The sequence below is a fragment of the Sebastes fasciatus genome, chromosome 9, assembly GCF_043250625.1.
Source record: "Sebastes fasciatus isolate fSebFas1 chromosome 9, fSebFas1.pri, whole genome shotgun sequence".
NCBI classification, from domain to species: Eukaryota; Metazoa; Chordata; class Actinopteri; order Perciformes; family Sebastidae; genus Sebastes; species Sebastes fasciatus.
The window spans coordinates 14,281,256-14,298,298 of NC_133803.1; the positions used below are offsets into that span (position 1 = coordinate 14,281,256).

The 17,043-nt window shown below is 41.7% G+C and overlaps 1 protein-coding gene across 1 annotated transcript in view; it reads left to right on the top strand.

The window, feature by feature from the left end:
* The first annotated feature begins 5,545 nt into the window (after window positions 1-5,545).
* The window catches only part of LOC141773966 (serine protease HTRA1A-like), a 33,208-nt gene continuing 21,710 nt past the window's right edge, over window positions 5,546-17,043 (top strand). The window contains exons 1-2 of the mRNA XM_074646195.1: window positions 5,546-6,158; window positions 16,890-16,989. Of these exons, the coding sequence (XP_074502296.1) occupies window positions 5,696-6,158; window positions 16,890-16,989 (563 nt within the window). The 5' untranslated portion in view covers window positions 5,546-5,695. The remainder of the gene's footprint in view (window positions 6,159-16,889; window positions 16,990-17,043) is intronic.

Sequence of the window (17,043 nt, forward strand, 5' to 3'; positions counted from 1 at the left end):
TACTGCATTTAGCATAAAAGAAATGTGCTCAAATCATAACATGGCAAACTGCAGCCCAACAGGTAACAACAGCTGTCAGTGTGTCAGTGTGCTGACTTGACTATGGCTTGCCCCAAAACTGCATGTGATTATCATAAAATGGGCATGTCTGTAAAGGGGAGACTCGTGGGTACCCAGAGAACCCATTTTCATTCACATATTTTGAGGTCAAAGGTCATGGGACCCCTTTGAAAATGGCCATGCCAGTTTTTCCTCGCCAAAATTAAGCGCAAATTTGGAGCGTTATTTTGCCTCCTTCGCAACAAGCTAGTATGACATGATATACTATATTATGGCTATACATAATATATAGGATTATTATTACTGAGTTCATCATATGTTTTGTAGAAAAATTTAAATCTTAATCTGCACTAATAACTACAGCTAAGTAACAATAAGTGCATCTCCCTCTGAATTGTAGTGGAGTAGAAGTATAAAGTAGTATGAAATGAAACTGGAATGGCACTCAGAGAGCGCAGACCTCCGCCAAGCTGCCCGAGTACGATTGCCCCCCCCCCCCCACCCCCCTCCTCTCCTCTCTCCGTGCAGCTTGAGTCATCATCCATGTGTATTTTTGTTTATGTTGAGATCAGCTGTACGCAGCAGAGCAGCGTAAAACACTTCATTCAAACTGGACAGAAACGAAATAAAACTCACATAAACCGTCGTCGTTACTCTTTCCAACGATCACCAAGTGTGCTTTGGTCGAACTCAACTGTAACTTAAGTTTAATGTTTAATGTAAAAAAACGCTGAATCTACAGGTTCAAATCCATCGCAGACTTTTGGAGTAATCCTCCAAACGGACAAACAAACCAACAAACCAACTCCAGTGAAAACATAACCTCCTTCCTAGGCCTTGGGCCTTGGCGGAGGCAATAAAGTACTAAGTACTTAAGTAGAGTAGATAAGTAACTGTACTTAGTTACATTCCACTGCTGCACATACAGTGTACATTTCCTCCTCGACACTGATGATTTAGTCATGCATGTCATCCTTCATCAGCTCGGTACACATGCAGCCTCTGGCTTTATACAGTGTGTTGATGGATCTGCAGAGTGAGCTCATGGAGCTACACTGAATAATTATTTAAAGCCTCTTTAATCAGTCCGATACCCGGCTGTGACATGTTCTGGGCTCCAGTCTTTGTGTGTGCAGTATATCACAATATACTGCATGTATAATAAGGATGATGTCAAGTGGTACATCTCAGCTCCTCATTGGAGGAGGATGCGAGACTTTGGTGTGGCTGCAGACGTGGAAATGAAGCCCTATGAAGGGCCTCGGTCACAGCCAGAGACAATCATTGCGGACTGGAGCGCAGACATCACACAGACCTCAGTGGAGTCCATCCTGGGTTAAACTCTCTGGCCTTGGTTGGAGAATGGGTGTTCCTCATACATGAGGTTGTTTTCATCTGCGGATTTTCCCACCAGTTCTGTCGCCTACGTCCTCGAGCTCCACGAGTATTGCCACATAATGGGTCTGGTGATGTTGTAAGGCCTTACTACTACTACTGCTGCTGTATGACTTTCATTCATTTTTAGATCAGTCGACGGCGCGTGCCGCTATGCATCAAAATTACATGGTGCTCTCATTTAACTGAGAACAATTAGTCTGCCTTGAACTCTCTTAGACTTACAAGTCTAAAGTGTACACCCCCACTGTTTCCTGTGCTGCACAAGGCAGTCAAGTCTCTGACTGCCCTCCATCCCTTTATGCCCCTCTCTAATGGCCTTTTGGATACAGAGCCTTGTGTTACCGTGATCTCTGGCGCATTGCGGGGGGCCTCGTCCCTCCATCCCCTCCGCTCCCAAGGTGCTCCCCTGCGTCCAGCCACGCCATTTAAACCAAGAGCCATTATTAATACAACCCTGTGCCCATAATCCATCACATTATATTGAGGTGAGCTTATTGCCTCAGTGTTTTACTGGATTCTTTTACAGCTCACAACCTAACAGAGATTTTTTGTTCACCAACGCTAGAATTTGGTCCCTTGATATTTGAAATGTGTCCAGGGCCGGCTCTTGCCCTTTTGGTGCCTTTAGGCGAAATTTGGATGTGTAGCCCCCCCGCCACCACTCTAGGGTTAGCGTTATGGTCCAACCCCCATAGAACCCTAACCCACACACATCAGACATCACAATGGCTTTAAGAAAAAAAAATACGATTTTTATTTTAATTTTAATTTATTATAATATAAATAAACTAGAATGGCACTCGGAGAGCGCATACCTCCGCCAAGGTGCGTGACTTTAAAAACAGATCACAACTCACAGCTGGCGGTACCATGAGGTGGTCGGCTTATTATTAACACGGTTGTTTCCGTGTAATGTATCGGCGGATGCCTCTCTCATTCAGCAGCGTTGTTGTGTCTGTATAACATTACACTACGTTGTGTCTCATCCCGTCATCTACTGCTTTTTTTCTTTCTCACCACGGACGGCCAGCAGCTCCCGCACACACATCCACACACGTATCTCTCTGCTCTCAGAAGGAGGCGGTGTCATGCGTCATCAATGCGTCATCAGTTACACTGCGCATGTGTTATACCCTTTGGTCTTAATGCTCAGGCTGATCGGAATCCTTCGAAATATTCCTGAATCCGGATCATGATCTGGATCGCCACCAAAATCTAATGTATAAGTTCATTGTGCTACACAACACCCATCCAAACAATTTCATTCAAATCCATCACAAACTTTTGGAGTAATCCTGCTAACAGACAGACAGACAGACAGACAGACAGACAAACCAACGCCGGTTTGTAACCTCCTGTTACTTCCTTCAAGGCCTTTGGCCTTGGCGGAGGTAACCATGGTCCCTGATATTGTTGACTTAAAAGTGTTAAGTCCGTTTCACTACAATTTACACTTTTATTAACAAATAAGTGTGCATGGGCAGATGAAGAAGTGTGAGAAAGAGAGATACAAGGGTGAAAAGTTTATTTATTTATTTAATTGTTAGCTAAATGCAGAAAATGAAGAGGGGCACCCACCGGGGGGCTCCAAATCCAAATTTCGCCCTGGGCACCAAAAGGGCCAGAGCCGGCCCTGTTTTCACTGTACAACCATAGTAGTTTTAAGCCCAACCATGTTGTTTTTTCCTAAACCTATAAACTATAGCGGTTTTATTGCCTATACTTAAGCAAGTGTTTTTGTTTACTTCACACCATTGGGCATATGTTTACTGCAACTGAAAAGTGACACTGAGGGTTCTGACAAAGTGTCAGTATGTCATGAGAACGTGTTGGTACGTGGCACAAACGGTTACTGAAAGACATATTTGGATCTTTGATTGATTTACACTTGAACTTGGGATGAAATAATTGCTGTAATTTGGATGAGATGTTGTTTATTCCCCTGCTAGCTGGGTGCTTATAAAGCTGGAATAAGATCATAAACGATGTTCTCTTGCAACTTTCCAATTAGAACAAATTTGGCTGTTTATAAAGTGCTACATTAACTCCACAAATCCCACAATCCACCCAAGTTTTTTTTTTTCCACCACTGATTTTCTTAATTAGCCATAGGGCTTGTGTGGATGCCAGGAGTGACTAATTCGTAAAGGGAGTAGTAAAAAAAAAAACAAGCAGGAAATAGGCCAGCAGGATGTGTGGAGGGCTGTGCAGCATATAAAACATCTGGGCTGCTGTGCGTGCTGTGGCTCCTTCCACTACTGTTGTTTTTTTCTTTCTATTTTTCTGTTTGTAAAGCAGTGATTCTCAACGTGGGGTCCGTGGCACTTTGTCAGGGGGTCTGTGAAATAATTTTCTATAAATTATAAAATTGTGCTGTATCATTAAAAAGTACATATCTACAGAAGAGGACCATTTGCAGCAACAAAACGAGCATATTGTGTCCATTACTCCCACCCACATTAGCTTTGGGCCAATAAAACCTCTGATATGATTGTGACGCACAGCAATAAGTTCATTATTTTTAAGTTGAAGCACTTTAGCAGCTTTAGACTGGTAAGTTTAAGTATCTGGGTTTATTAGGATTATGCCAGTCTTGCTACTGTTCATTCTCTGTAACTTTTTAAGATCAATTCATTAAAATGTAGGCCATAAATGCTGTCAAGTTGAGTCCAAATGTAATTTAAATACAATCACCCTCTGTTTAAGAGGTATATAAATGGTATTAACATTCAGTAACATTGCAAATTTCCCCAGATTATCTAATTGTATCTTAAAGCTTCAGTGGGCAGCAATTGTTTGGCATCATTGGGCAAAAATTCCATAATAACCTTTCAGCATATTGTAATTCAAGTGTTCTGAGAGAAAACTAGACTTCTGCACCTCCTCGTGGCTCTGTTTTCAGGCTTTAAAAAAATCTATGATGGTAAGTTTGACCGTTTGGTTGGAGTTCGCAAGTGATTGACTCGTGGGTCTCATAGACGGCAGCTGGACGGCAGACTCCAGATCAGCTCTGATTGGTTGTTTTCCTCCGGTCTGTGAAATCTTGCCGATGCCATTAGGAACACCGGAGGACACAGAGGCACAAGATTTTTTTTTTTCAGATTACCTGTCTCAGGCACTACTGTTCTACTACTGTCTCATACTTGCTCCATTTCTACCCACCGCAGCTTTATCATGATTTAAATTGAAATGTGTTTCTGTTTTATCACTATCAAACAGGTCTGAAGTATTTATGTTGAAGAATTTAAGAATATAAATAGTTCCAATGGCATCTAAGAGTACAAATGGTAGTAAACAATATACTTAATCTGTGTTACGATTATGAGGGGGTCCTTGGAAAATGTTCTACCCTTTAAGGGTCCCTGGCCCCAAAAAGGTTGAGAACATATCAGTGCCCATATCAGCAAACAATGACCAAAGAGTTTATTCAAGTGTGCTATTATTAGTATACTTCTTTTAAACTTCAAATGAGAGAGTATACTTTCAGTTTGCGTTTTACTTTTACTTATCAGAGATATAATTAACAAAAGTGTACATACTTGGCTCATACTGACAAGTATACAGAAAAGTCTAAGTATACAGTATAAAACAAGTATACTTAGACTTCTCTGTATACTTGTCAGTATGCTTGTTTTATAGGCCTACTTGTACTCAATCTATACTTAAGAAAAGTATAAGTAGGCCTACAGAAAGGTACTTGGCTTGTAGTTGTGCTTACTTTTTGATAGAGTAGCCTATTAAAGTGTGTGAGCTGAAATGTCCTAGAACTTTTCTCTGGGTGTCTACAAGAGCTGCTGTTAGATGACCTTGACCTTCTCAACCCCCCCTTAGAGGGAAGCAAGAGAAAGTGACTTTAAACACAACTCTTTTGCAATTCTCTTAGATACTTAAATACATTACACTGATCAATTCCATGCAGGCTTATTTTCTGCTCTTTCCTCTGTTTTGTTGTTGTATTCTATCCTCAGGCTTTCTGGAGACACATCAATAGCAGCTCACTACGTCACGTAAACGCACCAATCACCGTCTTGTTGTGATTATCCAGAAAGTGAGTTGCGTCTATGATGCGGTGCGTAATTGGTTACGTTGTGTTAAATGCCTCTCCAGCCTCTCCAGTGACTCCCTCCTTCATTACTACTGAGCTCTCCCTCATCCCATTACACTGCAAGCAGAGAGCGAGCTTATTCTGGGACTCTATTCAACTTTCTATTTTAAAGTTTAGTTTAGTTTCAGAGTCATGTTTTGGTCACTGTTGTGCGTAATCGGAGCCTTTGCGTCCGTGCCGGCTGATGCGCAACTCTCCAGTCGGTACACCGTCGGATGTCCCGCTCGGTGCGACAAGTCGATGTGTCCCCGGTTACCGGCGGACTGCCCGGCGGCGGGACAAAGCCTGGACGCCTGCCGCTGCTGCTTGGTGTGCGCGTCCAGCGAAGGGGAAGCCTGCGGCGGACTGGGGAAGCTCGGAGACCCGGTGTGCGGAGACGGGCTGGAGTGCTCGGTGCCCGCCGGGGTGGCCTACACCATCACAGTGAGGAGAAGAAGCAAGAGCGGGGTATGCGTGTGCAAAGCCGGAGAGCCGGTGTGTGGAAGCGACGGGGTGTCCTACCGGAATATCTGCGAGCTGAAGAGGGTCAGCAGCCGGGCGCAGAAGCTCCAGCAGCCACCTGTCCTGTTCATTCAGAGGGGAGCCTGCGGGAAAGGTAACAGCTCCAACCGGACACTATAGGGGAGTTTATGGTAGATGGTTTATCCAACACTATAGGAGGTTATGGTAGATGGTTATGATGATTATTTGGAATACTTTATGCTGAGTCTTATTTATAACATTTTCTATGTAGATGAATAATAAAAAAGAAATAATAATATATCCACAGAGCTTTTAGAAAGGTGTCGAATAAAAGTATGGCTTTTCCTAAAAAGAAAAACAAATCTGATAGTGAATTTTCAAGATTTTGAAAGTTCCAAAATTAATATTTTGTTTATCTCTGTGGAAGATATCTGACTGTTTGGTTCCCACTTCTAACAAGGTGTGACATCTAGTGGCTGAATGTTATCAATAGCACCTTTAAACTATTGTGAAACAAACTTTAAGATGTCCTTTTCGCAGGAAAGGTAACGCTCAAACCCAACACTAATGGAGGTTATGGTAGATGGTTATGATTGTTGTGGTATGATGATTATATGGAATATGCTGAGTCTTATTTATAACATGTTTTTGTAGATGAATAATAAAAAAGAAATAATAATATATCCACATAGCTTTTAGAAAGGTGCCAAATAAAAGTATGGCTTTCCCTAAAAAGAAAAGAAAAAAAATCTGTTAGTGAATTTATTATTTTAAAGGGACTGTTTGTGACTTTCAGAAATGCTTGTTAACAGCGACACCTGTGGCTGTTAAGTCAACGAAAGTCAGCGTCGGGCTCGCGCTTGCTCGCTCTAAATATACATGAACGAGCTTCGCTCAAAACAGTGAGGCGACACACGTCAGCTAAAACCACAAGATATCTGACGTTTGGTTCCCACTTCTAACAAGGTGTGACATCTAATGGCTGAATGTTATCAATGTTATCAATAGCACCTTTAAACTATTGTGAAAAACACTTTCAGATCTTTATGTCAGTCATATCATATCCAGATTGGCTAAAGTGTCATTTCCACCTTCACTCTTCTCAACATGACCCCTCGAGTCCTCACTGCTGGACGTCTGTGGTTTTGAACCACACACACAGATGTTAGAGCTTCAAGCTGCATTCAGTGGCACACAATCCCCATGTGTTTAGGACAACAAGAGCCACGATTCATTCAGCTGTGTTTCCCTCTTGTTCCTGCATTATAATTAGACTCCATCACAGAACTGTTCTTTTACTTTTGCCCTGGTTATGTGCTCTAACCCTGATGTAAAGCTCAACCGTGAGCCGTCACATGGCTCTAATCCGTTTGATTGTTTTACACAATACAGTTCATGCCAGTGCAGTCTGCAGTATAGCTGAGCAGAAAGGAATTTCCAAAGCCTGATAAGTAGGATGGAGGCCAGGGACGAGTCTAGGATCAGACCTTTAGGAGGGGCTCAGTCCTTAATGAGAATGTGACATGTGTACAGTCAAGGGCGTAGGTTTTGTTTCAACATTAGGGTGGACACATATTAATTTTCCTGTAGATAAACTTTTTTCATTAAATGTTATCCCGTTATAACCTATATCTATGGTAATAACGACCACTCTGCCCCAACGTTCTCTGTCAGAACATTTAGCAATTTCATTTGCTAATGTCTCAATTTACTAGTTTTCAGTCTGCACCATTATGAAATTCACTACCTACTTCTTCTTCTTCTTCTTTGTTTTTACTGGCAGACTGCCAACGTTAAAGGTGCATGCCACCCTACTGTAGCGGAGAGTGTGTAACATCATGACTTTATAGAGAAAATGGTTATTAAACCTGTTTAAACAGGCCCTTTGAACCTGTAATCGTGTCTCTAACAGACAAGTTTGCAAAATCTAAGGAGAATTTCAGAAAACGCTCTCTCTCTCTGAAATGACCTGTGATTGGCCAAAGTCTCCCGTCATGGGCTAGATATTTTAAAGCTTAAAAACAGAGCCATGAGGAGGTGCAGAAGACTAGTTTTCTCTCAGAACACTTGAATTACAATATGCTGAAAGGTTATTATGGAATTTTTGCCCAATGATGACAAAAATATTCTGCCTACTGCTGCTTTAAAACATCATATGAAATACCCAGGAATGAAAAAGCACACACGTGAAGCTACAGGTGGTAGAGACATTGTATCTGTTGTGTGTGTGCGCATGTGTTTTACATGTGTTTATCTGAAGTGTGCGCTACATCTGCACATCTTCAGCTTCAACACCTGCTGCCTCAAAGACCTAGAACTTAGCTCGAAGCTTGGAAACTTACCTCCTCCCAAAACCCCCCCAACTCCTTCCTCTGTCTTCTTTCTGTCTCTCGGTGTCTCTCTCTCTCTCCCTCCCTCTCTGTGTTTCTGTTGTCACTCATAAATCACACTTCACAGTCACATGAAGGAATGCCTGGCGCTGATTCAAAGCCATAATTCCTCCTCCCGTTGAAGACGGTTTAAAACAGGCAGGAGTCACCGAGGAAAACACCAAATTAGCAACCCGTATTTTGGGGAAAAGGTTTACATGTACATCAAGAGCACGTGTGGGCGCGGCTGTATTGCAACATTTGTTTGTCAGTCGTGTAAGCAACTTAAATAGTTAACTCATGCCTAGGCAGCTAACCATGTCTGAAGCAGAGTAAGACTGCGGTGAGTGGTGCCATTGGTTTTCCAAGGCACCCAGGGAAAATTTCCCCAGCTGCAATAAAACGAGTCATTTGATGAATCAGGTGTCTACGCTGATGGTGAATAATGCTGCGTGTAGTAGCATCTCTCCTGGTTTAAATTCACTTTAACATAAGGCTGTAAAATTGGACTTGACACTGAAAAAGAAACTCAACCCCCTCTGAGCGCCTCCTGCAACTTGGCCCCATGTTAAGAAAACATATGCAAGTACACTTTGCATGATGTCATTTCATGTCTGGACGGTAAAGACGTTGATTATGCAAGTTGTTCGTTTTGGCAAAGAAAATTAGGTCAAATATTTCTGTCACCTTGGGGTTATATTTGTTTAAAATGACCCACTTTTTTGATGTGTTTGGCATTTTCAAGCCTTTATTTATAGTGATAATGGAGAGACTGACAGGAAAAATGTTGGGATGACATGCAGGACATTGACGTTGCATGCGTTGCGTACGCCCCAAATTACCAACTTTCTTACACAGAACTGCATACAGGGGCCGCTGAAACAACCTAAACATTTGTGAAGAAGCGAATAAAGCTGTGAGCATGCAGATGATGCTTGCGGTACTTGATCTGTTTAGAGTTGAATCCAACTGTAAAACCAATATTAGTTTGTAGCTGCTGAGTGACCAACGCGTTCTCATCCCAACTCGTCACATACTGACGCTTTGTCAGACCCCTCGGTATCGCTCTTTGTGGTTGCAGCTAACACGTGCTCAAAGCTTCAGTAGGTAGAACGTTTTTGGCATCATTGAGCAAAAAAATTCCATAATAACCTTTCAGCATATTGTAATTCAAGTGTTCTGTGAGAAACAGTCAAACTAGGCAGCGCTGATCAAATATGAATCAATATTCTGTTACTGTAATGCCTATTTCTCTCCTCAAATGTTTTCAGAAACATCTTGTAGTTTACTGTTTAGCTGTAAAATGAGAAAGTTTGCAGCCATGTTGAGATCAGTTGAGGAAATACCAAGCACCGCCCACCAGCCGGAGTACAGCCAATAGGAACGCTCTCTCTCTGAAATTACCTGTGATTGGTCAAAATCTCCCGTCATGGGCTAGATTTTTTAAAGCCTGAAAACAGAGCCATGAGGAGGTGCAGAAGTCTAGTTTTCTCTCAGAACACTTGAATTACAATATGCTGAGAGGTTATTATGGAATTTTTGCCCAATGATGCCAAAAATGTGTTGCCTGCTAAAGCTTTATAACAACATTACCACACTTACATGGGTTTACATTGTAGTTAATGGAAAGCCTGATGTGTCTCCTACCGACACTAAAGGGTGCTTTAAGCGTTAGTATCACATGCCGATGGCCGTGACAAAGCGTTGGTATTTGATGCCCTGGGAATGGAGCGACTGTACTGCTGCAGCTGATGTTGCAGAATGCACTCTGTGACTCCGGCTAGTGACATGTGCTGAATATGCACATTCTTCCCCGACTTAACTCAGCCACTCATTATATTAAAAGATCATCCTCGTGCGTGTCTTTTCCCTTTTTTTTTAATTTGTTCTCTCAATCTGTCTCTGCTCCTGTTTCTGCACGTCTCTCTGTCTGTTTTTCTCATCTATCTTCCTTCCTGTTCACGATGCCTGCAATTCTCCTTGTCATTATTTCTTCATTTCTCTTTGTGCTGCATCCTCTTTCATAGACATACTTTGCTCTTATATGCTCTTGTGTATCTCATCTATTTCTGACCACAACATGTTTGTATGTCCTCTTCCCCAATGTCACACTGATAAGGCAAACAAACCTGATCCGTCTTCCCAAACCCACCATACCTCCCGTCTGCTTTGTCTGCCAGTATAGTCACTCTTTGAAAATGATAAATTTGCATTTTTTCTGTACATTTGACAGTGGGTCTGAGTATCTTCTTGTCCTAATTCATGTCTTCTTACCTTACTGTTACTATGCTGCTAAAAGTGTCTCCTCACTTACTCAGACCAAGCCCCCAGGAAGAGCATAGGGATTTGAAGCAAATTTTTGTAGTGGCCAAACGGTGGAATTACAACCTATGTGTCCATCACGTGATGCCATTGGGCCCAAAAAGACTTTTTCCCATAGACTAACATTGGGAAAGATACGTCTGTAACTCAGCGGATATATATTTTTTTTTAAGTAAATCAACTTTCCAGTGTTAACACTTGAATAGCCCTTATTTAAATCATTGGGTCCTAAAAGCTGTAAAATGCACTAATAGCCGAATCCAGAGTTATTTCCCTTCCTCCGTTCATGTGAATGAGACCGAGACCGAGGCTGGAGCGAGGGCTGAGAGGCAGGGGTTAAAGGAAACGTTATTGCGCCTGCTCTATGGGCCCAATGGATGCAGAAGATCGCCGGGTGATCCAGGTACTTTATCACTCGGCAGTCGAGCCATTTTGGCTTCTTGCGCCACTGAGCAACTCTAGCAGGAATGAACGGCAGCCTGCTTCCAACGCTGTATCCAGTTCTCTTTATAGATCCATGACTCAGATGTGTGTGTTTCTGGTTGTATTGTGTGCTGCCAATCTTGGGTGAAGTCCCTAACTAAAAAAAGATCTTGGAGTTAGAATTGGGTCAAATTGTAACAAAATTAGACTTGGAAAAATGAGGTTAGATCGAGTTACTCACACAGTTGCACAGTAGGTCATATAGTGTTGCCAATACGTCATTGTAATATTTTAAACAGCAGCAACTGTATATCTTCTTAACTTCTGAAAAGCAGCCTCATCAAAACTAAATGAATCCTGACATTACACTTTACTGCCCTAACATTCACATCTGTTGAGTCTTTAAAGATGTGTATTGAGCCAAAATCAATGGCTTACTGTAAATAATGTTATATAATGGTATAAGGGACCGTGGTTGTCATGATTCTCAAAACTTTACCCTTTTTACCAAAAGAAATATTTGCTTCCATTTCACACATTTAACATAAGCCTGGCTCTGGTTTTCCCAGTGTGTCAGTGCATGAAGTAGAGGATCTGGCCTTACTGTATTCACATCTAGTTTTTTCTAGTCTGGGGAATAAGAAAAAAACTGCTTGCGCCTGCAGGCGCCTATAAAACAGTGGGTGCTATGTATGGGAAAATTGAAAAAGAAAAGAAGCTGAGATCTTGAGCGAGGACCCGTGTGGTGAAGGTCAATGTGTAGAGACAGGAGGGGGTAATGGGTATACGGAGTGATGAGGATAGGGGGCCTTTGAGTGTGTGTTTGTGTGTGTGTGTGTGTGTGTGTGTGTGTGTGTGTGTGTGTGTGTGTGTGTGTGAGTGTGAGTGAGAGAGACAGAGAGAGATGCCTTTATGTGAACTTTCTTTTTAAAATGTTGTGTCTGAATGGTTCCCGTCACTGAATGCTTGATTAGACTCCAGAAATAATCATTTAGACATTAGATTATTGTTAACTGATCTAATAAAAGATTAGATCCTTTAAGTTAGAACCTAATGAAGTTAGGATAAAACCTCAATGTGGGGGAAATCTTTACTTTATTTGACTAAAACTTACTTAAGTTATTGCAGAGTAGGAATTTAATCAAGACTATATAGTCTTGAATCACTTTTTCATCTTTCTCCTTCATCACCTCTGTGCAATGGTATGGTCTCCTTAAAAATGTACTTACCATCACACACCATCAGTCAATGCAATACCTACTGCTCTGCCTCCCAGTAGAGTGGGTTATCCACCAATCTCAGGGTTGGTTCTTCGATCCCCTGTTGCCCCAGTTCCTTTTGTCCACATGTCGAAGTGCCTTTGGCCAAGACACATTGAACTCAAATTGTCAATTGTCAACCGCAGACCAATCTCTTAATTGAGTGCCATCTCCAAAATATTGGAAATTGTGGTAGTTGAACAGCAGTTATGTCTAGGAGGACCACGATACGTCAGAATCACAGCACTGAATAAACACTATCAAGTGATATTTGGATGTGTACTGATGCTGCTGAGACCTGAGTCTCAAGTGCTGACATCACAGGGGATTTTTTTTTAGCCTCTGTAAGGCATTCGGTCTTACTTTGCACGTCTTTGTTGTGGCGTCCCTCAGGGCTCAATTCTTGGCCCAGTATTGTACTCTGAGTCAATTTGGACCGAATCACCTGTAGTTTTGGTTGCATTTTCCTCTATTGTTATGTAAAGGCTAATGTGTCTCTCTAATGTAAAACAATTAGACAGACTAACTGACTGACAGCTTGGCTTGGTTTTACAAGGGTGCTTATCTGCTATTATTACCAATTGGATGGTGAACAACTTTCCTCAATTAAATCACAATGGAAGCCTTCAATGTATTAATAGCATCGCATCACTGAGCTTCGGGCCACTTCTTGCCTATATACAGTGATATTCTGAGAACAGGTTATTTTTGATCGCTTTGTTATCTTGTTCCTGTTTTACTGAGTTTGAAATAGACTATTTCCAAATGACTCAGTCAATTATTAATGCCTGTCTGTAACTTGCTCACATGCTTAAATGAATAATCAAACTGCAGCTGATGAAATACAACTGTTAAAATAGAGGATTGCTAAAACAAAACCTTCTTGTACAAACGGGCCTTGCTGTATTTTTATTTGTTCGGTTTAGTCCTGTTTATATATGATGATATATATGACAAAATCATATAAAATGGGGGTATGTGGTCTAATTTGGGTCAGATTAGGGGTCCTTGAAGTTAAAAAGTTTGGGAACCACTGCTCTATACGATATCTAGAGCACTAAGCAGCAAACAATAGGCCTATTTGCAATGTAAAGATATAGAGGAGTAATATCTACCTGAGCAGAGAATGAAGTCGCTCTTCCTCTGTCTGTGTTGTAATCCCAGTTTCTCTGTGCTTTTGTTGATATAGCTGGGCCGACTGCGCATGTCTTTTAGTGCATGTGAGTATGCCCCACTGGCTAGCTCACGGCCACCGCTTTGCACTGCTCTCATGCGGCGGTTAGAGCTGATATCTGTGTCCGTACAACGGCGCTGGCGCGGAAGTGTAGCACCCGCCTTCCAGTTCCCCCCCAGGTAAACACTGTTAGCTCTGTCAGCACTATAATATCCACATTTAAATATATAATTTTTGCACACAGTGGAAAGTCAGTTATCCGTCAACTATATATATATATATATATATATATATATATATATATATATATATATGATGCCTGCGGCTAAGACATTTTAGAGTCAGCCTCTGGCAACAATTCAATAGATGGAGAAATGTTATGAAAACAGCAATATGTGGATTAGACAATAATCAGAAAGCTTTACATGCAGACTTTCTCTCCACACATCAGTGACATTCAGGAGTTCAAAGTTAAGGATGAATTAGCAGGTTTGGGCATTTAAGGAGACATCTGCTCATAAGTCAACTTAATTGTACAACAGTAAAGCCTTTCTAAGCTTAGTTCAGCAGTGAAATAATCTCCCACAGTGCATAAATCAGACAACAATGGCTTGGCTGGGCTCTTTAATGTAACTGAACTGTGCACAACATCTGATTCACGATTTCCCATCTCTAGTAACTCATCACCAATGGGCCTATAATTCTACTATCATCACATGGCGTTGCAGTTGTAGCAGTGTGTCTCTGGAAATTAATTTCCCCCTGTGTGTGAGGAGGCAGCACTCATCGTAACAATGTAAAGTGAAAGAGACTGAAAGCCTGTATGGACGCTCCAGAAACAACACAGGTTCTGGACACTGGGCCTGCTCTCTCTAACTGTAATCCTATCAGAGCTGACCACGAACCCCCCGGGCATGAAGCAAGCATGGGGGAAATTACTGCAGTCTTTCCATTACTTCTTTTTCTTACTCTGGTGAGAATCTTGTGTGACATTTATCAGTTTAATGTTTGATTTGTAGCGTTAAAGTTCAACAGGGATGTGAAGTTTTGGAGAAAAGTGGTTCCATTGGTTTATGACCATCCTCTTTTTTTACTAGCGGCATGGCTCCCTACAACTATTAGATTGAAATACATTTTTGCAGAGACATTCATGCTTCCCAGATGAGGAAACCCACTGACTTCGGTGATCCCCTAACTTTTCCTCTAGTGTCACCATGAGGTTGACATTTTGGGTTCTTAGAGAAATGTCTTGACAACTATTAGATGCAATTAGGTACAGATAACCCACAAACTGTGTATAAGAAGTGGACAGTCACCGTGCCATCACCCATTGGTTTGTGGACTGCTGTTTTGAAGCCTTGAGTTCGTCATTTTTACCATTGCCATCTTGATTTTTGTCCGTCGCCATCTTGGTTATTTGCAACCAGAAGTGACACGAGAGGGTGGAGCTAAGCACAACCGAACGCTGAATAAGACATTTTTAGGAGACCAAAGAGCTTACAGTTAACTTTCATCAACTGAAAATACACTCTGAGAGGGTTAAAGTTCAAAGACGAAAACACAGACAACTCCCAGACCGCTGTGGTAGCCACCTGTCAATCACAAGGTAACCACGCGCTAAAGCATACCCTGCTTTATGGTCTATTTGACTCTAAATGGGACCATAATTCACTAAATGAACATCATGCTGTATTGAAGAAGACTTGAAACTAGCGATTGAGACCATAAACTCATGATTACAATGTTTACTGAGGTAATAAATCAAGTGAGAAGTAGGGTCACTTTCTCATAGACTTCTATACAATCTGACTTCTTTTTGCAACCAGAGGAGTCGCCCCCTGCTGGCTGTTAGAAAGAATGCAATTTGGAAGCCCTTCTGCATTGGCTTCACTTTTCAGATCTCAGAGTTGCCCACTGAGATAACCAGAGGATGAAACCAGTGGCTTTGGTTTTCCCTGACTTTTCCTGTGCCCCTCAGCAGGTCAAAGTTTTCAGCTATCCTCTGAAATATCTCAACATTTAGTGCCCAATGGATGTATCCTTTGACTTTTCCTGTAGCGCCACCATGAGGTTCACATTAATGGTAAAATTTGGTTCATTCATGTCCCTCTCAGGATGAATTTGAATCACTTTGGTGATCAAATACTTTGGTTTACAGCCAAATACCTGCAAAACTTCTGAGATTTCCATCAGTCTTAGCTGTACTTTGTGTTAATTCGCTAATAAGCAAATGTTAGAGCGCTAACCCAAACTAATTGGTGAACATGGTTATCACATCAGCATGTTAGCATTGTCATTTAGAGCATGTTAGCACTCAAAGCACCACTGTGCCTATAAGTACAGCATGGTGGTAGATGCTTAGTCTTGCAGATGGATAGACAGACAGAATTTGTCTGACAGTTTGAGTGATCATATAACACCAGAATTTCCCCCCTGTGGGTTGACAAATGTTTTCATACTGTATAATTTAGTGGCATTCAGTACGGCGAGATGGTGCTCATTCCATGCTTGTGTTAGCTTAAATGCACCTCAAGTGGAAAAGTCTCTTTCTCTTTCCTTAACTCTTCACTGCAATCAGTGATATCCCAGAGCTTATGGGCTTTTGACTTTCACAAAATCTGTCCTCTAGGAGAACGTAATGACTGAAAAATGTCCTTGTGAGACAAAATAGTTTGAGGTTCATGGTAAAATAAGGGTTTAGGCATGGAAGGATGAAAAGCACAGAGGGAAATGTCTTGATTCATAGCTTTGGTTAAACTGTCTCATGGGTAGACCTTAATTACCAGGTAAATCAGTCAGCATTTCCTGACTTGCCCTGGATAGATGGTGGTGGGATGGGTGATTCAGTGAATTTGGCAGTCCTCATACGTACACTGTCAGACAGTGTGTATATGTGTGTGAGTGAGTGAGTGGTATTATACTTCTGAGGAGCAGTTTGGTCTTAACAAAAGATCTGTTGATGGTTAAAGAGTTTAGAGTCTGTTTATACAATCAGCCGTGGGTTAAGATAAGAGTAAAGGTCAAGGTCAAGTATTTATTAGTGAGGTTTACGGCCAGGGTTAAGAGTTTGTAAATGTGTGTGTGTGCATGTGTGTCTGACAGGACCTAGACGGTCTCCACCGCATAAGAACTGCCATCTTCTCTTTTCCCCTCTGTGTTATGATAATGGGCAGTTTTATTTGTTGGTTTTCTATTCTCAACACAGCTCTTACATCATGCAGTATTTCAGTGCATCTTTTGTTTGCTTTTACTCGTCTCACATCCTGACGTACGTGCGTCTGTGTGTGTGTGTGTGTGTGTGTGTGTTGTATTTCCAGCTCAGGACAACCCAGACAGCCCAAGACACAAATACAACTTCATCGCCGACGTGGTGGAGAAAATTGCTCCGTCTGTGGTTCACATTGAACTTTACCGCAAGTAAGAGTCGTGCACCTGTGTGTGTGTGTGTGTGTGTGTGTGTGTGTGTGTGTG